General features: G+C 57.1%; 3 protein-coding genes across 3 annotated transcripts; all 3 read left to right on the forward strand.

Moving 5' to 3' along the window:
• Positions 1-266: 266 nt before the first annotated feature.
• MYCTH_2307636 (uncharacterized protein) lies at positions 267-8686 on the forward strand. Its single transcript, XM_003664587.1, has 4 exons — positions 267-506; positions 591-2671; positions 2722-7977; positions 8042-8686. Exons 1-4 carry the CDS (start codon positions 374-376, stop codon positions 8591-8593), a joined length of 8022 nt encoding a protein of 2673 aa, XP_003664635.1. The 5' UTR covers positions 267-373; the 3' UTR covers positions 8594-8686.
• A 471-nt stretch (positions 8687-9157) lies between these two features.
• MYCTH_2315711 (uncharacterized protein) lies at positions 9158-10631 on the forward strand. Its single transcript, XM_003664588.1, has 4 exons — positions 9158-9214; positions 9421-9690; positions 9831-9981; positions 10041-10631. Coding segments are annotated over exons 1-4 (582 nt in total). The 5' UTR covers positions 9158-9212; the 3' UTR covers positions 10200-10631.
• A 324-nt stretch (positions 10632-10955) lies between these two features.
• MYCTH_2307642 (uncharacterized protein) lies at positions 10956-13596 on the forward strand. The gene is made up of 6 exons (XM_003664589.1): positions 10956-11225; positions 11298-11519; positions 11614-11670; positions 11738-11831; positions 11885-12022; positions 12084-13596. Exons 2-6 carry the CDS (start codon positions 11349-11351, stop codon positions 13232-13234), a joined length of 1611 nt encoding a protein of 536 aa, XP_003664637.1. The 5' UTR covers positions 10956-11225; positions 11298-11348; the 3' UTR covers positions 13235-13596.
• Positions 13597-13900: the final 304 nt, after the last annotated feature.

The following is a 13900-nucleotide window of genomic DNA, read 5'->3' on the forward strand; positions in this document are numbered from 1 at the left end:
ATTTTGCTCGCAAAGATCCCCTTCGGAGAACTGAGAACAGGAGATGTGGGGGAAAAAATCCTTGAGGCAGTCTCAAAGGGATAACAAGGCCACAAATAGTTTGTCCTCTGGCTTTCGTTTATTACCGTGCATTTGCCGAGAAACAATTCGCATCAGATGGAAGTTCTGGTTGGAGTTCCACCGTCTCTGTAGCAGTAGCCATCTATCCCTGCACTAGCAGCCTGGGGCACTTTTGAAATGTGAGTCCCCGCCGAAAATCAGCGCCTGGAGGAATCACCGCCCAAACATAAACGGGCCCAGCAACAACACGAGGCTGCAATATTCTGCCGCCTGATCATGTCATTCCACGACCCCAGACGACAATCGCCTGAAAATGACTGAAGTAGCTGCCAACGACACCCCGGGCAGCTTCGATCTCGAGCAGGCCAAGGCGGCGCTGACCTCGTCGTCGACAACTGCCCGCATCGCCCAATTGCGGGGGATTGACGAGAGTATCTCGCACAAGGGTGAGTGTGCACTGCCCACGGATTTGGCCCGGATTTGGCCCGGATTTGGCCCGGACAAAAAGGACCATGCTAACAGCGCTCTAGCCCTCGACAGGACCGCGACGCTCGGCATCCTCAAAGTCCTTTTCTGGACACATGCCATCTACATCGACCGACCCTCCAGACAAGCAGTCCAACGATGCCTCGCTTCGCTCTGCCGAGTAGGGGATGCTGACGTCCTCGCGCCCTTGATCGCCGCGGTCCGCCAGGAAACCCAGAAACATGGCATTGCGCCCGATAGTGCGTTCGTCCTTGTGGAATGGTCCAGCTTGTTGACCCAGCACTTCGCGGGGACGCCGCTATGGGACAAGTTTGGCAAGGACATCATTCTGGCTACGGCGGACGGCCTGGAAAAGTGCCTGCAGCCTACAGCAAAGGGTACGATTGGCAGCTCCGCGCTGGTCATCACAAGGAGAGCCCTCCGAAAGCTGGCCGCGGCAGATCAAAAGGCAATCGACGCAGCTGTTCAGCTCCTCACGGCTAAGGGAAGCCAGCCTGCTGCCAAATATGCCGTCTTGCTGGGCGCCATAGCGGGCGTCTGCTCGCGCAAACCGGAGGCGAAGCCCGTCGTCGAGGGGTTGAAGAATCAGTACCTCGCATTCTACGTCCGCGAAATCGTCGGGTCTCGAACACCAGTTCCAGCTCACCAAGCAAACGGACTTGGGGATTTCTTCTCGGCCTTCGTTTCCCTCGAGGATCTCGAGAAGGAGGTTTTTCCGGCTCTGGAAAAAGGCCTGCTAAGAGCTCCCGAGGTAGTCCTCAACGACCTGATTACACCTCTTGTTCGCTCCCTGCCGCAGTTCGACCTCTCCAAGACCCTGTCTGGCCGCTTTGTGAAGCCATTGCTCTCCAATATCAAGTCATCCAACGCTACTATTCGCAGCGGCGCTGTCACAGCTTTCCGCGTCATAGCCTCCAGCAGCCAAGACTTCACGCTTCTCGAGCAAGCCGCTGACGAGGTGCTCGGGCCCCTGAAGTCCGGCAAACTTGCGTCTGCAGATCACAGGGTCCTGCATTCCGAGATGTTAGTTGCTCTGCCTTTGTCGACAAGCATCGCAACCAAAATTGCCTCTGGGCTCCCCGCCCTCGTGGGCAAGGAGGCCAACGAGGCGGCCCTCAGCGCCGAAACGCTGGCTTTGAATGCGAGCGCCACGGCTCTTCTTCGGGACGGCGAGGCCCCAAAGACACTGCTTGACGCGTACGCAAAGGGATTAGCGGACAAGAAGGCTCCGATCCGGCGGATTTGGATCCTACGCACTGGAGATCTGCTGCAGACCTTCGCCGAGAAACCCAAAGCTGACCTCCCCAAGAGCGTCGTCACGTTTGCGGAAGCCGTTCTTCCTCCTCTCCTGTCCACTTTCAACGAAGTGGTCGCGAATCCAATCGCTGCCGCTCAGAGTGGCCTTGTCTCGGCGGCCCTGGTTGTCTGTGCTCTTGAATCGCTGCTCAGCAGGCTCGAAAGCGCCAACGTACAGTCGCTGCTCCAAAAACCGTCGATACAAAAGAACAGTTTGGCAGTAGAGCCAAAGCCATCATACCTGTTAAATCAACGGATATACAGCAAGTTTTCCGGAGACGATTCAAAGTGGCTCTGCCGCGCACTTTCCGAGATTGTTCCCGCCCTCAGCTCAAGCCCCGAGGCGGTCAGGATCGCTTGGGCTCAAGCATATATCTACCTAATCTGCTCAACTGGTTCGTCCCCTGACGTGCGCCGCCAAACGATCAATGCTCTATCCGGTCTCTGTGCCCAAAAGGCGGCTGCCGATGGCGCATCTGTTGCCTCGGAGATCATTAATGGCTTATGGCACTGGATCGAAGCGTTGGAGGCGGCCGAGAAAGAAAGCGCGGCAGTATTAGCCAAGTCTGGGAACTCTAACCTCCATTTGGTGCTCAAGTCGATTTGCCCTCCAAAAGGATCCGCAAGCCGAGACGGCTCTGATGCCGACAGCACCCAAAAAGAATCCCAAATGTGTTCCCTGCTTGTGCTTGCCAGGCCCCAGCTCATCCCTCGTGCGAGTTGGATCGACCTTTGCTTGAGGGTAGGGCTGGATCCTGGCGAGTTGGCTAAGAAACACGAGGAAACCTTGATTCAGGAAATCGTTGGACGCACCAGCTATGGCCAAAAGGTAAGCACGCCTTCCTGTGGCATGCAGCCGGTTGATGCTGACAAAAGCAGTCCGAGGCCGTCAAGAATGCGGCTTACAGTGCAGCTGCCGAGCTCGTATTCGTCGCGCCGGAATCCATGACCCAGAGAATTGTCGACCTTATTCGTAACGACTTAGACACGTCCCAGCTGCAGACAGTCGGGCCTCTCGAAGCTGCCATCTTCCGCACCCCTGAAGGAACTGCATTCGTGGATGTCCTCGCCAAGAAGCAGAATGTCGTTCCGAATAAGAACGTCAAGGACTATGATTTGCTGAAGTGGGAGGAGGAACTCAGAGCTCAGTTGGCCGAGAAAAAGGGGATCCAGAAGAAACTCACTGCGGACGAGACTGCAAAGGTCAATGCGCAGCTCAAAAAGGAAGCCGAGATACGCGATCAGGTCCGGCAAATAGCTTCCAGGTTGCTGCGTGGGTTTGGGATTGTCAAGGCGCTCGCGACTGGGCCGCCGTCGGATGTCCGCCGTTGGATTGGTGCTGCTATCAGTGCTACTCTGACGTCCATCAAAGCCGGCGCCACCCTGATCACCGCAGAAACCGGGCCGATGGCGTTTGTCTCGTGCGCGGAGCAAGTTTCGTCTCGTCTTGGAACTATTCGCCCGTTCATTGGAGCCGCCACCCTGCGCGCTCACGACGTCTCGGCCCTGCCGGAGGAACTGACCCAAGAACCGTTCGAGGATCTGGTCACGAGAGTGCTCTTCCGTTTGCGCTTTGCCAGTGAGCAGCGGCCGTTCGATGTGGTTACTCTCGTCTACATCCTCCCCCTTCTTCTTTTGGTCCTCGAAAAGGGAGGGTTCGGTGGCAATGCAGATGATCGTGACGCCCAGTTGGTCCTTGCCATCGAGACTCTCTCGTTCCATACAGATGTTACAGCAGACGAGGCGATTCCACGAGCCGAGATTCTCGATGGCCTCATCTTGGCGATGCAAAGGTACAGCCAACACTACAAGATTCTCAAGGACTGCTTCTCCGACATGGTGCGCTGTGTCGCTCCCAACATAAGCTCTGAAGAGATTGGAGTCCTTTCCCGTGGCAGCATCGTCCCCCAGGCCAGCGTGCGGACGGCAGTGCTGCAAGCCATCAGTGCTGAGGTCGACATGAGCGAAGTCGGCGTGTCAGAAGAGATGTGGATTGCCTGCCACGACGACATCGAGGAGAACGTCGAACTTGGTCGCGAGATCTGGGAAGAGAGCGAGTTCCAGGTGTCCGAGGAACTTGCCCACAAGATGCTTCCCTACCTAGAGAGCAAGGACGCCCAGCTTCGCCGTGCCGCCGCCAAATCTCTGGCTGAGGCGGCCAGCCAGAACCCGACCGTCATCCCGCCCATTCTTGAGAAGCTCCAGTCATCCTATGTCGAACTGGCCAAGCCACGCGTTCAGGAGCTGGACGAGTTTGGGATGCCCAAGAAAATGGACCTATCTGATCCCTGGGAAGCCCGCCATGGCATCGCTCTCGCCTTTAGGCACCTCGCTCCCGACCTGGGAAAGGCACAGCTCGAACCCTTCTTCAACTTCCTCATCGAGCAAGGCCCACTTGCAGACCGCAATGCCACTGTCCGTTCCACGATGCTCGATGCCGCAAACACCGCCATTGAGATTCATGGCAAGGGCGTCCTCGACAGGTTGATGAAGACATTCGAGAAGACTCTTGAGGCACCAGACAAGAATTCCGAGGCCGCGGACCGCGTCAACGAGGCAGTCATCATCATGTATGGTGCTCTTGCTCGGCATCTGAAACCTGGGGATAAGAAAATCCCTGTCGTGATCGAACGGCTCCTTGCGACGCTCAGCACGCCGTCCGAGGCAGTGCAGTATGCCATTGCAGAATGCCTTCCGCCTCTCGTCCGGACCTGCGGCGACAAATCATCGAAGTACATTGACCAAGTTCTCGAGACGCTGCTGACATCCAAAAATTATCCTGAGCAGCGCGGAGCTGCCTACGGTCTGGCGGGCCTCGTCCTCGGCAGGGGCATCAACGTCCTGAGGGAGTACCGCATCATGATTACGCTCAGCAGCGCTCTCGAGAACAAAAAGGAGATTCGCCAGCGGGAGTCCGCCATGCTAGCTTACGAGCTTCTCTCGACCATTCTTGGCCGCCTCTTCGAGCCATATGTGATACAAATCGTACCGCAGCTGCTCGCAGGGTTCGGCGACGGCAACGCTGACGTCCGTGATGCTGCGCTGGCAGCCGCCAAGGCGTGTTTCTCTTCGCTGAGTTCGTATGGTGTCAAGCAGATCCTCCCAACCCTTCTCGACGGGCTTGAGGAAGACCAATGGCGCAGCAAGAAAGGTGCATGCGACACCCTTGGTGCCATGGCTTACCTTGACCCCCAGCAACTTGCGCAGAGTTTGCCGGAGATCATTCCGCCGCTGACGGCCGTCTTGAACGACAGCCACAAGGAAGTCCGCGCTGCCGCCAACAAGAGTTTGAAGAGATTCGGCGAAGTCATCACCAACCCGGAAATCAAGGGCCTAGTCGACATCCTCCTTAAGGCCCTCAGTGACCCGACCAAGTACACTGACGAAGCCCTGGACGCGCTCATCAAAGTTCAATTCGTTCACTATCTTGATGCGCCGTCTCTGGCACTCATCAGCCGCATCCTCCAGCGTGGTCTGTCCGACCGGTCCAACACCAAGCGCAAGGCGTCGCAGGTCATCGGCAGCTTGGCTCATCTCACAGAGCGCAAGGATCTGGTGGCGCATTTGCCGGTCCTCGTGGCAGGCCTGAAGGTTGCCGTCGTCGACCCGGTGCCAACCACTCGCGCGACCGCATCCCGTGCACTTGGATCGCTTGTGGAGAAGTTGGGCGAAGATGCACTGCCGGATCTCATCCCGGGCCTCATGCACACTCTCAAGTCCGAGACGGGTGCCGGCGACAGGCTTGGTTCTGCTCAGGCACTCAGCGAGGTCCTCGCTGGCCTGGGAACTGCGAGGTTGGAGGAGACGCTGCCGACCATCCTGCAAAATGTCGAGTCGCCCAAGCCCTCTGTTCGCGAGGGCTTCATGTCGCTCTTCATCTTCTTGCCTGTCTGTTTCGGCAACAGCTTCGCCAACTATCTCGGTAGGATCATCCCGCCGATCTTGTCAGGTCTTGCGGACGATGTCGAGGCTATCCGCGACACAGCCCTCCGTGCTGGCCGGCTGCTGGTCAAGAACTTCGCGGTGCGCGCGGTTGACTTGCTTCTGCCGGAGCTCGAACGCGGCATGGCTGACGACAACTACCGTATTCGCCTCAGCTCCGTGGAACTGGTGGGCGACCTGCTCTTCAACCTCGCGGGCGTTAAGTCCAAGACCGAGGAAGAGGAACAGGATCAGGACGTCACCAAAGAAGCTGGGGCTTCTCTTCGCGAAGTCCTGGGAGAAGAGAAGCGGAACAAGGTTCTCTCGGCACTGTACGTCTGCCGCTGCGATACTGCTGTTGCTGTCCGCGCAGCCGCTATCGGTATCTGGAAGTCCCTGGTTCACAGCCCGCGGACGCTCAAGGAGCTGGTCCCTAGCCTCACCCAGCTCATCATCCGGCGGCTGGGCAGCTCCAACATGGAGCACAAGGTCATTGCTAGCAACGCCCTGGGCGAACTGATCCGGAAGGCGGGCGACGGAGTGCTGGCAACGCTACTTCCTACGCTTGAGGAAGGACTGCAAACCTCGCGCGATGTGGATGCCAAGCAAGGTATCTGCTTGGCTCTCAAGGAGCTCATCTCGTCCGCCTCGCCAGAGGCGCTCGAAGACCACGAAAAGACCCTCATCTCGGTTGTACGCACGGCTCTCACCGACTCGGATACCGATGTCCGGGAGGCCGCTGCCGAAGCCTTCGACTCGCTGCAGCAAATTGTCGGCAAGCGCGCCGTCGACCAGGTTCTGCCCTATCTCCTCAACCTCCTCCGCTCAGAAGCAGACGCGAACAATGCACTTGCTGCCCTTCTCACCCTGCTTACCGAGTCTACGCGCTCCAATATCATCCTGCCGAATCTCATCCCTACCCTTATCACGCCTCCCATCTCGGCGTTCAACGCCAAGGCGTTGGCCTCCCTGTCTAAGGTCGCCGGTGCTGCTATGAACCGCCGGCTGCCCAACATCATCAACTCGCTCATGGACAACATTGTCAACTGCACCGAAGATGAGCTGCGGGAAGACCTCGACGCCTCATTCGACACGGTTATCCTGTCCATTGATGAGTACGATGGCCTCAATGTGGTCATGAACGTCCTTCTACAGCTCATCAAGCACGATGACCACCGCAAGAGAGCCGCCACTGCCCGGCACCTCGGCAAATTCTTCGCAGAGGCCGGTGTGGATTACTCTAGATATAACCAGGACATTATCCGCGCCTTGTTGATCTCGTTCGATGATCGGGATATGGAGGTTGTCAAGGCGGCTTGGGGCGCACTGAACGAATTCACCAAGCGCCTCAAGAAGGAGGAGATGGAGGCACTCGTGCAGTCAACGAGGCAGACCCTTTTGCAGGTTGGCGTCGCAGGCCACAATCTCCCGGGTTTCGAGCTACCCAAGGGCATCAACGCTATCTTGCCAATCTTCCTGCAGGGTCTTATGAATGGCACGGCGGAGCAGAGAGTCTCGGCCGCTCTGGCTATCTCGGACATTGTCGACAGGACCAGCGAGGAGTCGCTCAAGCCATTCGTCACGCAGATTACTGGTCCGCTAATTCGCGTGGTTTCGGAGCGGTCTACCGAGGTCAAGTCAGCCATTCTCCTCACGCTCAACCACCTGCTTGAGAAGATGCCAACGGCACTCAAGCCTTTCCTGCCGCAATTGCAGCGCACATTTGCCAAGTCGCTTGCTGATCCCTCGAGCGACGTCCTGCGGAGTCGCGCTGCACGGGCACTGGGCACGCTCATCAAGTTCACTCCCCGCGTCGACCCTCTGATTGCCGAGCTCGTGACTGGATCAAAGACTACGGATGCCGGCGTCAGGACGGCCATGCTCAAGGCGCTGTACGAGGTGATCAGCAAGGCGGGAGCCAATATGGGCGAGAGCTCGCGCACGGCTGTACTAGGCCTGATCGACACCGAGACCGACGAGCGCGACGTTGCCATGACAATCACCTACGCCAAGCTGTTCGGCGCTTTGGTCAAGAACGTGTCCGCTGATGTTGCCACCGGACTGCTGAAGAACAGGGTCATGACGCGCGATTTTAGCAACGCCAGTGTTTTGGCGCTGAACGCTGTGCTCCTTGAGAGCCCGGATACGCTACTTAACTCTCCTCTGGCGGACGACTTGCCAGAATTGCTCTGCCAGGGAATGCAGCATAAAGACGTGAGTACTTTTCCTCTTCTGGGACTTTAGTGTTTTACAACCACAAGCTAACGCCTCCGCTCAGCCCTACATCGTCGACAGTTTCATCACGGCGACGGGCAAGTACCTCCTCAGCGACGCCCCCAAGGCTTTCGAAACTACCAAGCCCATCTTTGCAACCCTCGCAAAGATCATCCCGCCCGGCAACCCCGGCGACTCGCGGCGCCTGGCGCTCGTCCTCGTGCGCACGCTCGCACGCAACAACACGGATATGGTGCGCCCACACCTCGGGTTGCTCGCCCCGCCCGTCTTCGCTTCGGTGCGTGACATGGTCATTCCCGTCAAGCTGGCGGCGGAGGCGGCGTTTGTGCAGTTATTTGCCGTCGCCGACGAGGAGAGCAAGGTGTTTGACAAGTGGATCGCCGGCGCGACGGAGCTGCCTGCCAACGTCAAGAGGAGCATGCAAGACTACTTCAAGAGGGTCGCGCTGAGGCTAGGAGCGCAGGTCAGGGAAAGAAGGGAGGCGGAAGGTGGTGCCGGCGGGTTGGGGCTTGCGAATGACGAGGTTGAGGACGAGAAGGAAATCATGGCTGTGGGAAAAGTTGAGGTTGGCTCGGATGTGTTTTCGGCGGAGTAGACGACTGCATTTGAATGGGAGTGAAATAGTGTACGGTGTGAGCTTAGAGTAAGAAGAGGAAAGAAAAAATAAAAGAAAAGTTTACGATCGTTCAAACCTCGATGTGCAAGATGATGACATGCTGGAGCGCGAGATTGGCCAGAGAGAAACAGAGGTATTGATCGGGCCAACTCTGCACTCCTCAACTTTCTGGGGAAGGTCTGGCGCAGAAACAGTTTGGCAACAGAAATTAACTAGATGTTGTTCTATGAAGATGCTCCCATAGTCTTGCTCAGCGTGCTCGTCCTCAGCTATCCCCTGTCCTGGAAATTGCTCGACCTTCCCTTGAGGCCGTCAGCTTCCGAGACTCTTACAGAGATACTGTAATCCGTACTCCGTACAAAACAGAAAAACAGTGGGAGCATGACCCACTCGCTGTTCCAAACGCGGTCCTCTGTGTTGCACGTGCCAGGGCGCATGACCCGAGTAACCCTCACCAATCGCAAGCTTCCACCGGGCCCACCGGGGAAACCCACAAACTGCTGCTCGAGAAATTCTGACGGCAAACTTCCCCTCAGCGGAAATCCCAACCCATCGACAACCCTCGACTACTAACCATCTACAGCATTAATCAGTCAAGATGTAAGTACCACGAGCACCGTCTTGTCAATTCGTCAAGAAACCAGCAACTTCCTCCGACGTGTTTTCCGTTGGATTTGCGTCAGCGCTTGATGCATACGATGGACCGATGGAGAAGATAGCATGACAACTAAACCACCAATCCGCACCCTCCGAGCCACCCGACATCGAATTTCAACCTGAGATGCTGACTGTCTGCCCTTCTGCAGGGTTAACCTGAGGACCCAGAAGCGCCTGGCGGCGTCCGTGCTGGGCTGCGGCCAGCGCAAGATTTGGCTCGACCCCAACGAGGTGTCCGAGATTTCCAACGCCAACTCCCGCCAGACGATCCGCAAGCTCGTCTCCGATGGCCTCATCATCAAGAAGCCGGTCACCATGCACTCGCGCTCGCGTGCGCGTGAGCTGAACCTCGCCCGCCGCATCGGCCGCCACCGCGGCTTCGGTAAGCGCAAGGGTACCGCCGATGCCCGTATGCCTCAGTACGTACAATCACCGCCGCCGCCGCCGCCGCCGTCGCTGCCCCGAGTAGAGAGACCGAACAACGCGATACAGAGTTGTCGGGAGGATTGGATCGGAGGGGCTTGTTGAGGGGGGATGCCGTGCTGACAACCGAATACAGGCAGGTTCTGTGGATGCGCCGCCAGCGGGTCCTCCGCCGCCTGCTCGTCAAGTACCGCGCCAGCGGCAAGATCGACAAGCACCTCTACCACGAGCTGTACCACCTTGCCAAGGGTAACACCTTCAAGCACAAGCGGGCGCTCGTCGAGCACGTATGTTTTACACCTAGAGTGGGCAACATATTCCCTTGTGCTAATGAGAAATTTTGCAGATCCACCGCGCCAAGGCGGAGAAGGCTCGCGAGAGGCAGATCAAGGAGGAGATGGACGCCAAGCGCGCACGCACCAAGGCTGCCCGCGAGCGCAAGCTGGAGAGGCAGGCGGCGAAGCGGAACGCGTTGCTGGGCGAGGGCGAGGAGGAATCCAAGTAGATTTCGTCAGGGAGCAAGTGAAATGGACAACATGGATTTCTCGGCGGCCTTGCATTCGGAGTAATGGGTTGGGCTTCTTTTCGGGCGCGCTTTCTCTCTACGCATCTCGGCTCCCGCACGTGGCCTCGGCCTTTTTTTGGCCGCAAGGCGCTCTCTCTTTGGTGAGGCGGCGCGGTCTCTTGACTCGAGACGTTCTGGCTTGCATGTATGGCATTGAAAACGGAATCAATGGGTTTTCCGGTCTGATGAGCGAAACCGCGCTTGCAGTCTGGGGTCTGGTGATTACTGGGACCAATGTCAAGACGATAGAAGGGCATGAATAGCAGCAGGAGACCGAGATGGAAGCAGACGCGGCAAGATAAAAGCGCCTTGAGGCTCAATAGCTATAATGACTGGAATCCAAGTTGTCTACCTACTGCGTAGATACAGTCTAAAGCCAAGCTTCGTGCGGGAAGATGCTCGCCTTAACGAAACCAGCAGAGAAAGAATACAGAGAGGCGGCTGCTTCGCCGTGCATCAACACTTTGGGTCAGAGGCTTCAAATTGTCCCTCATTGAGTGGTGAGGTTGTGCCAGGACATGTCAGCATGTCCCCCAGGCTGTTTTACCAGCGGAGGACCCTGCATCTGCCGTTTGGAAGCGTGCTCATCATCCCCAATTTAGTTGATTGCGAAAGAAAAAAGAAGAGAGAAGGAGAAGCGGGCGAAATTTTGGCGCTGATATTGCTTGGCAGAATTGTGGGGATTGAGGCCCGTGCATGCACTCAATGCCCTGCGAGAACTCGGGGTTCAGCCCGATAATAAACGGTCCCTGGCTTGTGCTGCCTCTTGGCCTTCGCAACCCCACATTCAAAGACGCCGACTCGGGGTTCGACTAGGGCGTCATTGACCGGCTAGAAAGCGCCAATCACATCAGCTGTCGTATCATCCGCCCTCCGGGTCTTCCCATCACCGACCTTATCCGTGGTGTCGACAAGACACACTCTCCTCATCGGTGACTTTGCGGATTACCACTTGGTAGCCAATTGGTATGTTCTTCGCGTCTCGTCCCACAGCAGTCAGCGTTCCCGTCTGGAACTAACCATCCGACTGACAAACAGCCCGCCATGTCGGCTTTCGGCTCGGTCCCATCGCTGCGGACCACCGCTACAATGCGGTTGTGCGCCTCGTCCTCTTCCCTTGCCCTCCGCGCTGCCTTTCCCTCCGTGACGACGATATCGAGTCGATTGCAAAGTCAAGCGGCACGGCGACAATGGACTGGCGGCGTCGGCTCGAGGCGGTCGGTTGGGTCCATCTCAACCAGCAATGATTCACAGCAGAAAGTAGGTTGCTCTTCTTTTTTTTTTTTTTTTTCTCCTGCAATGGGGAGGGTTTCTAGAGCAGTGAATGGGTAGCTGACATTGGGCCGAACCACAGTTGCTTGCCGCCGGGTTGCAGCAAGCTGACCCGGTCATGTACGAGGTTGTCGAGAAGGTTTGTCTCGTCACGCTTCTTTCTATGACTCAACGACAATGCTGACGGCGTCGGTCCGGGAAAACAGGAGAAACTCAGGCAAAAGCAGTTCATCAACCTGATTCCGTCCGAGAACTTCACTTCGCAGGCGGTGCTGGATGCTTTAGGGAGTCCGATGCAGAGTAGGTTATCCGGATCGGGAAGCGGTTAGGGACAAAAGGCTAATTCGAGTTAGACAAGTACTCAGAGGGGTACCCCGGCGCGAGGTACTACGGAGGCAACGAGTTCATTGACGCGTCAGAGAGACTATGCCAGCAACGGGCACTTGAGACTTTTGGTTTGGATGCAAAGGAATGGGGTGTCAATGTTCAAGGTGAGCTTCGGCCCAGCAATATTAATATTTCGGTAGACTGGACGAGCGCTGACGTCAAAAGCCCTCTCCGGTGCTCCCGCGAATCTCTACGTCTATTCGGCTCTATTGGAAACACACGACCGCCTGATGGGCCTTGACCTCCCTCACGGTGGACACCTGTCCCACGGGTACCAAACGCCAACCAAGAAGATCTCGTTCATTTCGAAGTACTTTGAGACGCTCCCGTACCGCCTCGACGAGTCCACGGGCTACATTGACTACGACAAGCTCGAGGAGACGGCGGTTCTCTACCGGCCCAAGATCATTGTTGCCGGCGCCTCGGCGTACAGCCGGCTGATTGACTATGCACGCATGCGGGACATCTGCGACAAGGTCAATGCCTACCTTCTCGCCGACATGGCCCACATTTCCGGCTTGGTGGCCGCCAAGGTCTTGCCCGGCCCGTTTGCCTACGCTGACATTGTCACCACCACAAGCCACAAGTCCCTCCGCGGGCCGCGCGGCGCCCTCATCTTCTTCCGCCGCGGCGTCCGCCGCAGGAATCCCAAGACGGGCGCGGAAGAGATGTACAACCTCGAAAACGCCATCAACGCGTCGGTGTTCCCTGGTCATCAGGGCGGCCCGCACAATCACACCATCGCGGCGCTCGCCGTCGCCCTGAAGCAGGCCCAAAGCCCAGAGTTCCGCGCTTACCAATCGCAGGTCCTCTCCAACGCCCAAGCCCTCGCCCGTCGGCTGGGCGAACCCAAGGAAAAAGGAGGCCTGGGCTACCGCATTGTCAGCGGCGGCACCGACAACCATCTCGTCCTCGTCGACCTGAAGCCGCAGGGTGTCGACGGTGCCCGGGTCGAGCGCGTGCTGGAACTCGTCGGCGTCGCGGCCAACAAGAACACGGTTCCCGGCGACAAGTCGGCGCTCACCCCAGGCGGACTCCGCATGGGCACGCCCGCCATGACGACCCGCGGCTTCAACGAGAACGACTTTGAGCGCGTGGCGGACATTGTCGACCGCGCCGTTACCATCGCCGCGCGGGTTGACAAGGCGGCACGCAAGGCGGCTGAGGAGAAGGGCGAGGCCAAGACGGCCGGTCGGCTCAAGACTTTTATGGATTACCTGGGTACCGGCGAGACGGATACCGAGATTGTGCAGCTGAGGAGCGAGGTTGCCGATTGGGTGAGCACGTATCCCCTCCCGTGGGATTCAAAGGAGTAGTAATTAGTAGGTTGGTGGGTCTGAGGAATACATGACATCTAGCGTCTGCGGTGGGAGATGGAAGTGATGATGCGCAAGGGAAATGGCAAAACGGATGTGGACACGATACGATGCATGTAATTGTTCATGTGACTTTGATTTCATCATTATCACGAGGCGTTATGCCGGGCGAGCGGGTTTAACAGTCACTTGCCCTGATTGAATGCTGCATTCAACTCGAGGACCCGGGGTTTGGATAATCTCAACTTGAACCTACTGAAGACGAGCAACATCCGAAGGTCTCGGACGACCTATCGGAATTTGTGTCCATGCGCGATGGGATGGTATGGGACTTTGCTTGGTATCCAATTTCTGCTTGCTAATTATTCCACAACACGATGCCAACAGTTAATTAGCCCCTGATCAAAACAACCATACATACACTCATGACTAGACATGGAACTCGACACACTCAAAGAGTAGATTCCAGTCGCAGTTCGTTGGCTTTGCGAATTGCTTGCAACCAACCGTACACCAATGCTTTCCTAAGCGGAAGGGCAAGAGCATGCATGGTTTGAGCGAGTAAGCAAGGTATCGGGTCTCGGGCCCTCATTTTCAGTATACATAGTAGTCGGACTTGAACCTTGGTCCGGCATTGAACACACCAAGATTGTCAATACCTGAATT

This window comes from Thermothelomyces thermophilus, chromosome 4 (genome assembly GCF_000226095.1).
Source record: "Thermothelomyces thermophilus ATCC 42464 chromosome 4, complete sequence".
Classification (NCBI taxonomy): domain Eukaryota; kingdom Fungi; phylum Ascomycota; class Sordariomycetes; order Sordariales; family Chaetomiaceae; genus Thermothelomyces; species Thermothelomyces thermophilus.

What these genes read in the sequence shown, in the direction of transcription:
- MYCTH_2307636 (XM_003664587.1), top strand. Translation starts at nt 374, where the DNA reads ATGACTGAAGTAGCTGCCAACGACACCCCGGGCAGCTTCGATCTCGAG. An exon ending in GCACCAGCTATGGCCAAAAG is followed by an intron (nt 2,672 to 2,721) that starts GTAAGCACGCCT and finishes TGACAAAAGCAG; the next exon opens with TCCGAGGCCGTCAAGAATGC. An exon ending in AGGGAATGCAGCATAAAGAC is followed by an intron (nt 7,978 to 8,041) that starts GTGAGTACTTTT and finishes GCCTCCGCTCAG; the next exon opens with CCCTACATCGTCGACAGTTT.
- MYCTH_2315711 (XM_003664588.1), top strand. An exon ending in GCCGATGCCCGTATGCCTCA is followed by an intron (nt 9,691 to 9,830) that starts GTACGTACAATC and finishes AACCGAATACAG; the next exon opens with GCAGGTTCTGTGGATGCGCC. An exon ending in AGCGGGCGCTCGTCGAGCAC is followed by an intron (nt 9,982 to 10,040) that starts GTATGTTTTACA and finishes GAAATTTTGCAG; the next exon opens with ATCCACCGCGCCAAGGCGGA.
- MYCTH_2307642 (XM_003664589.1), top strand. Translation starts at nt 11,349, where the DNA reads ATGCGGTTGTGCGCCTCGTCCTCTTCCCTTGCCCTCCGCGCTGCCTTT. An exon ending in TTTAGGGAGTCCGATGCAGA is followed by an intron (nt 11,832 to 11,884) that starts GTAGGTTATCCG and finishes AATTCGAGTTAG; the next exon opens with ACAAGTACTCAGAGGGGTAC. An exon ending in ATGGGGTGTCAATGTTCAAG is followed by an intron (nt 12,023 to 12,083) that starts GTGAGCTTCGGC and finishes TGACGTCAAAAG; the next exon opens with CCCTCTCCGGTGCTCCCGCG.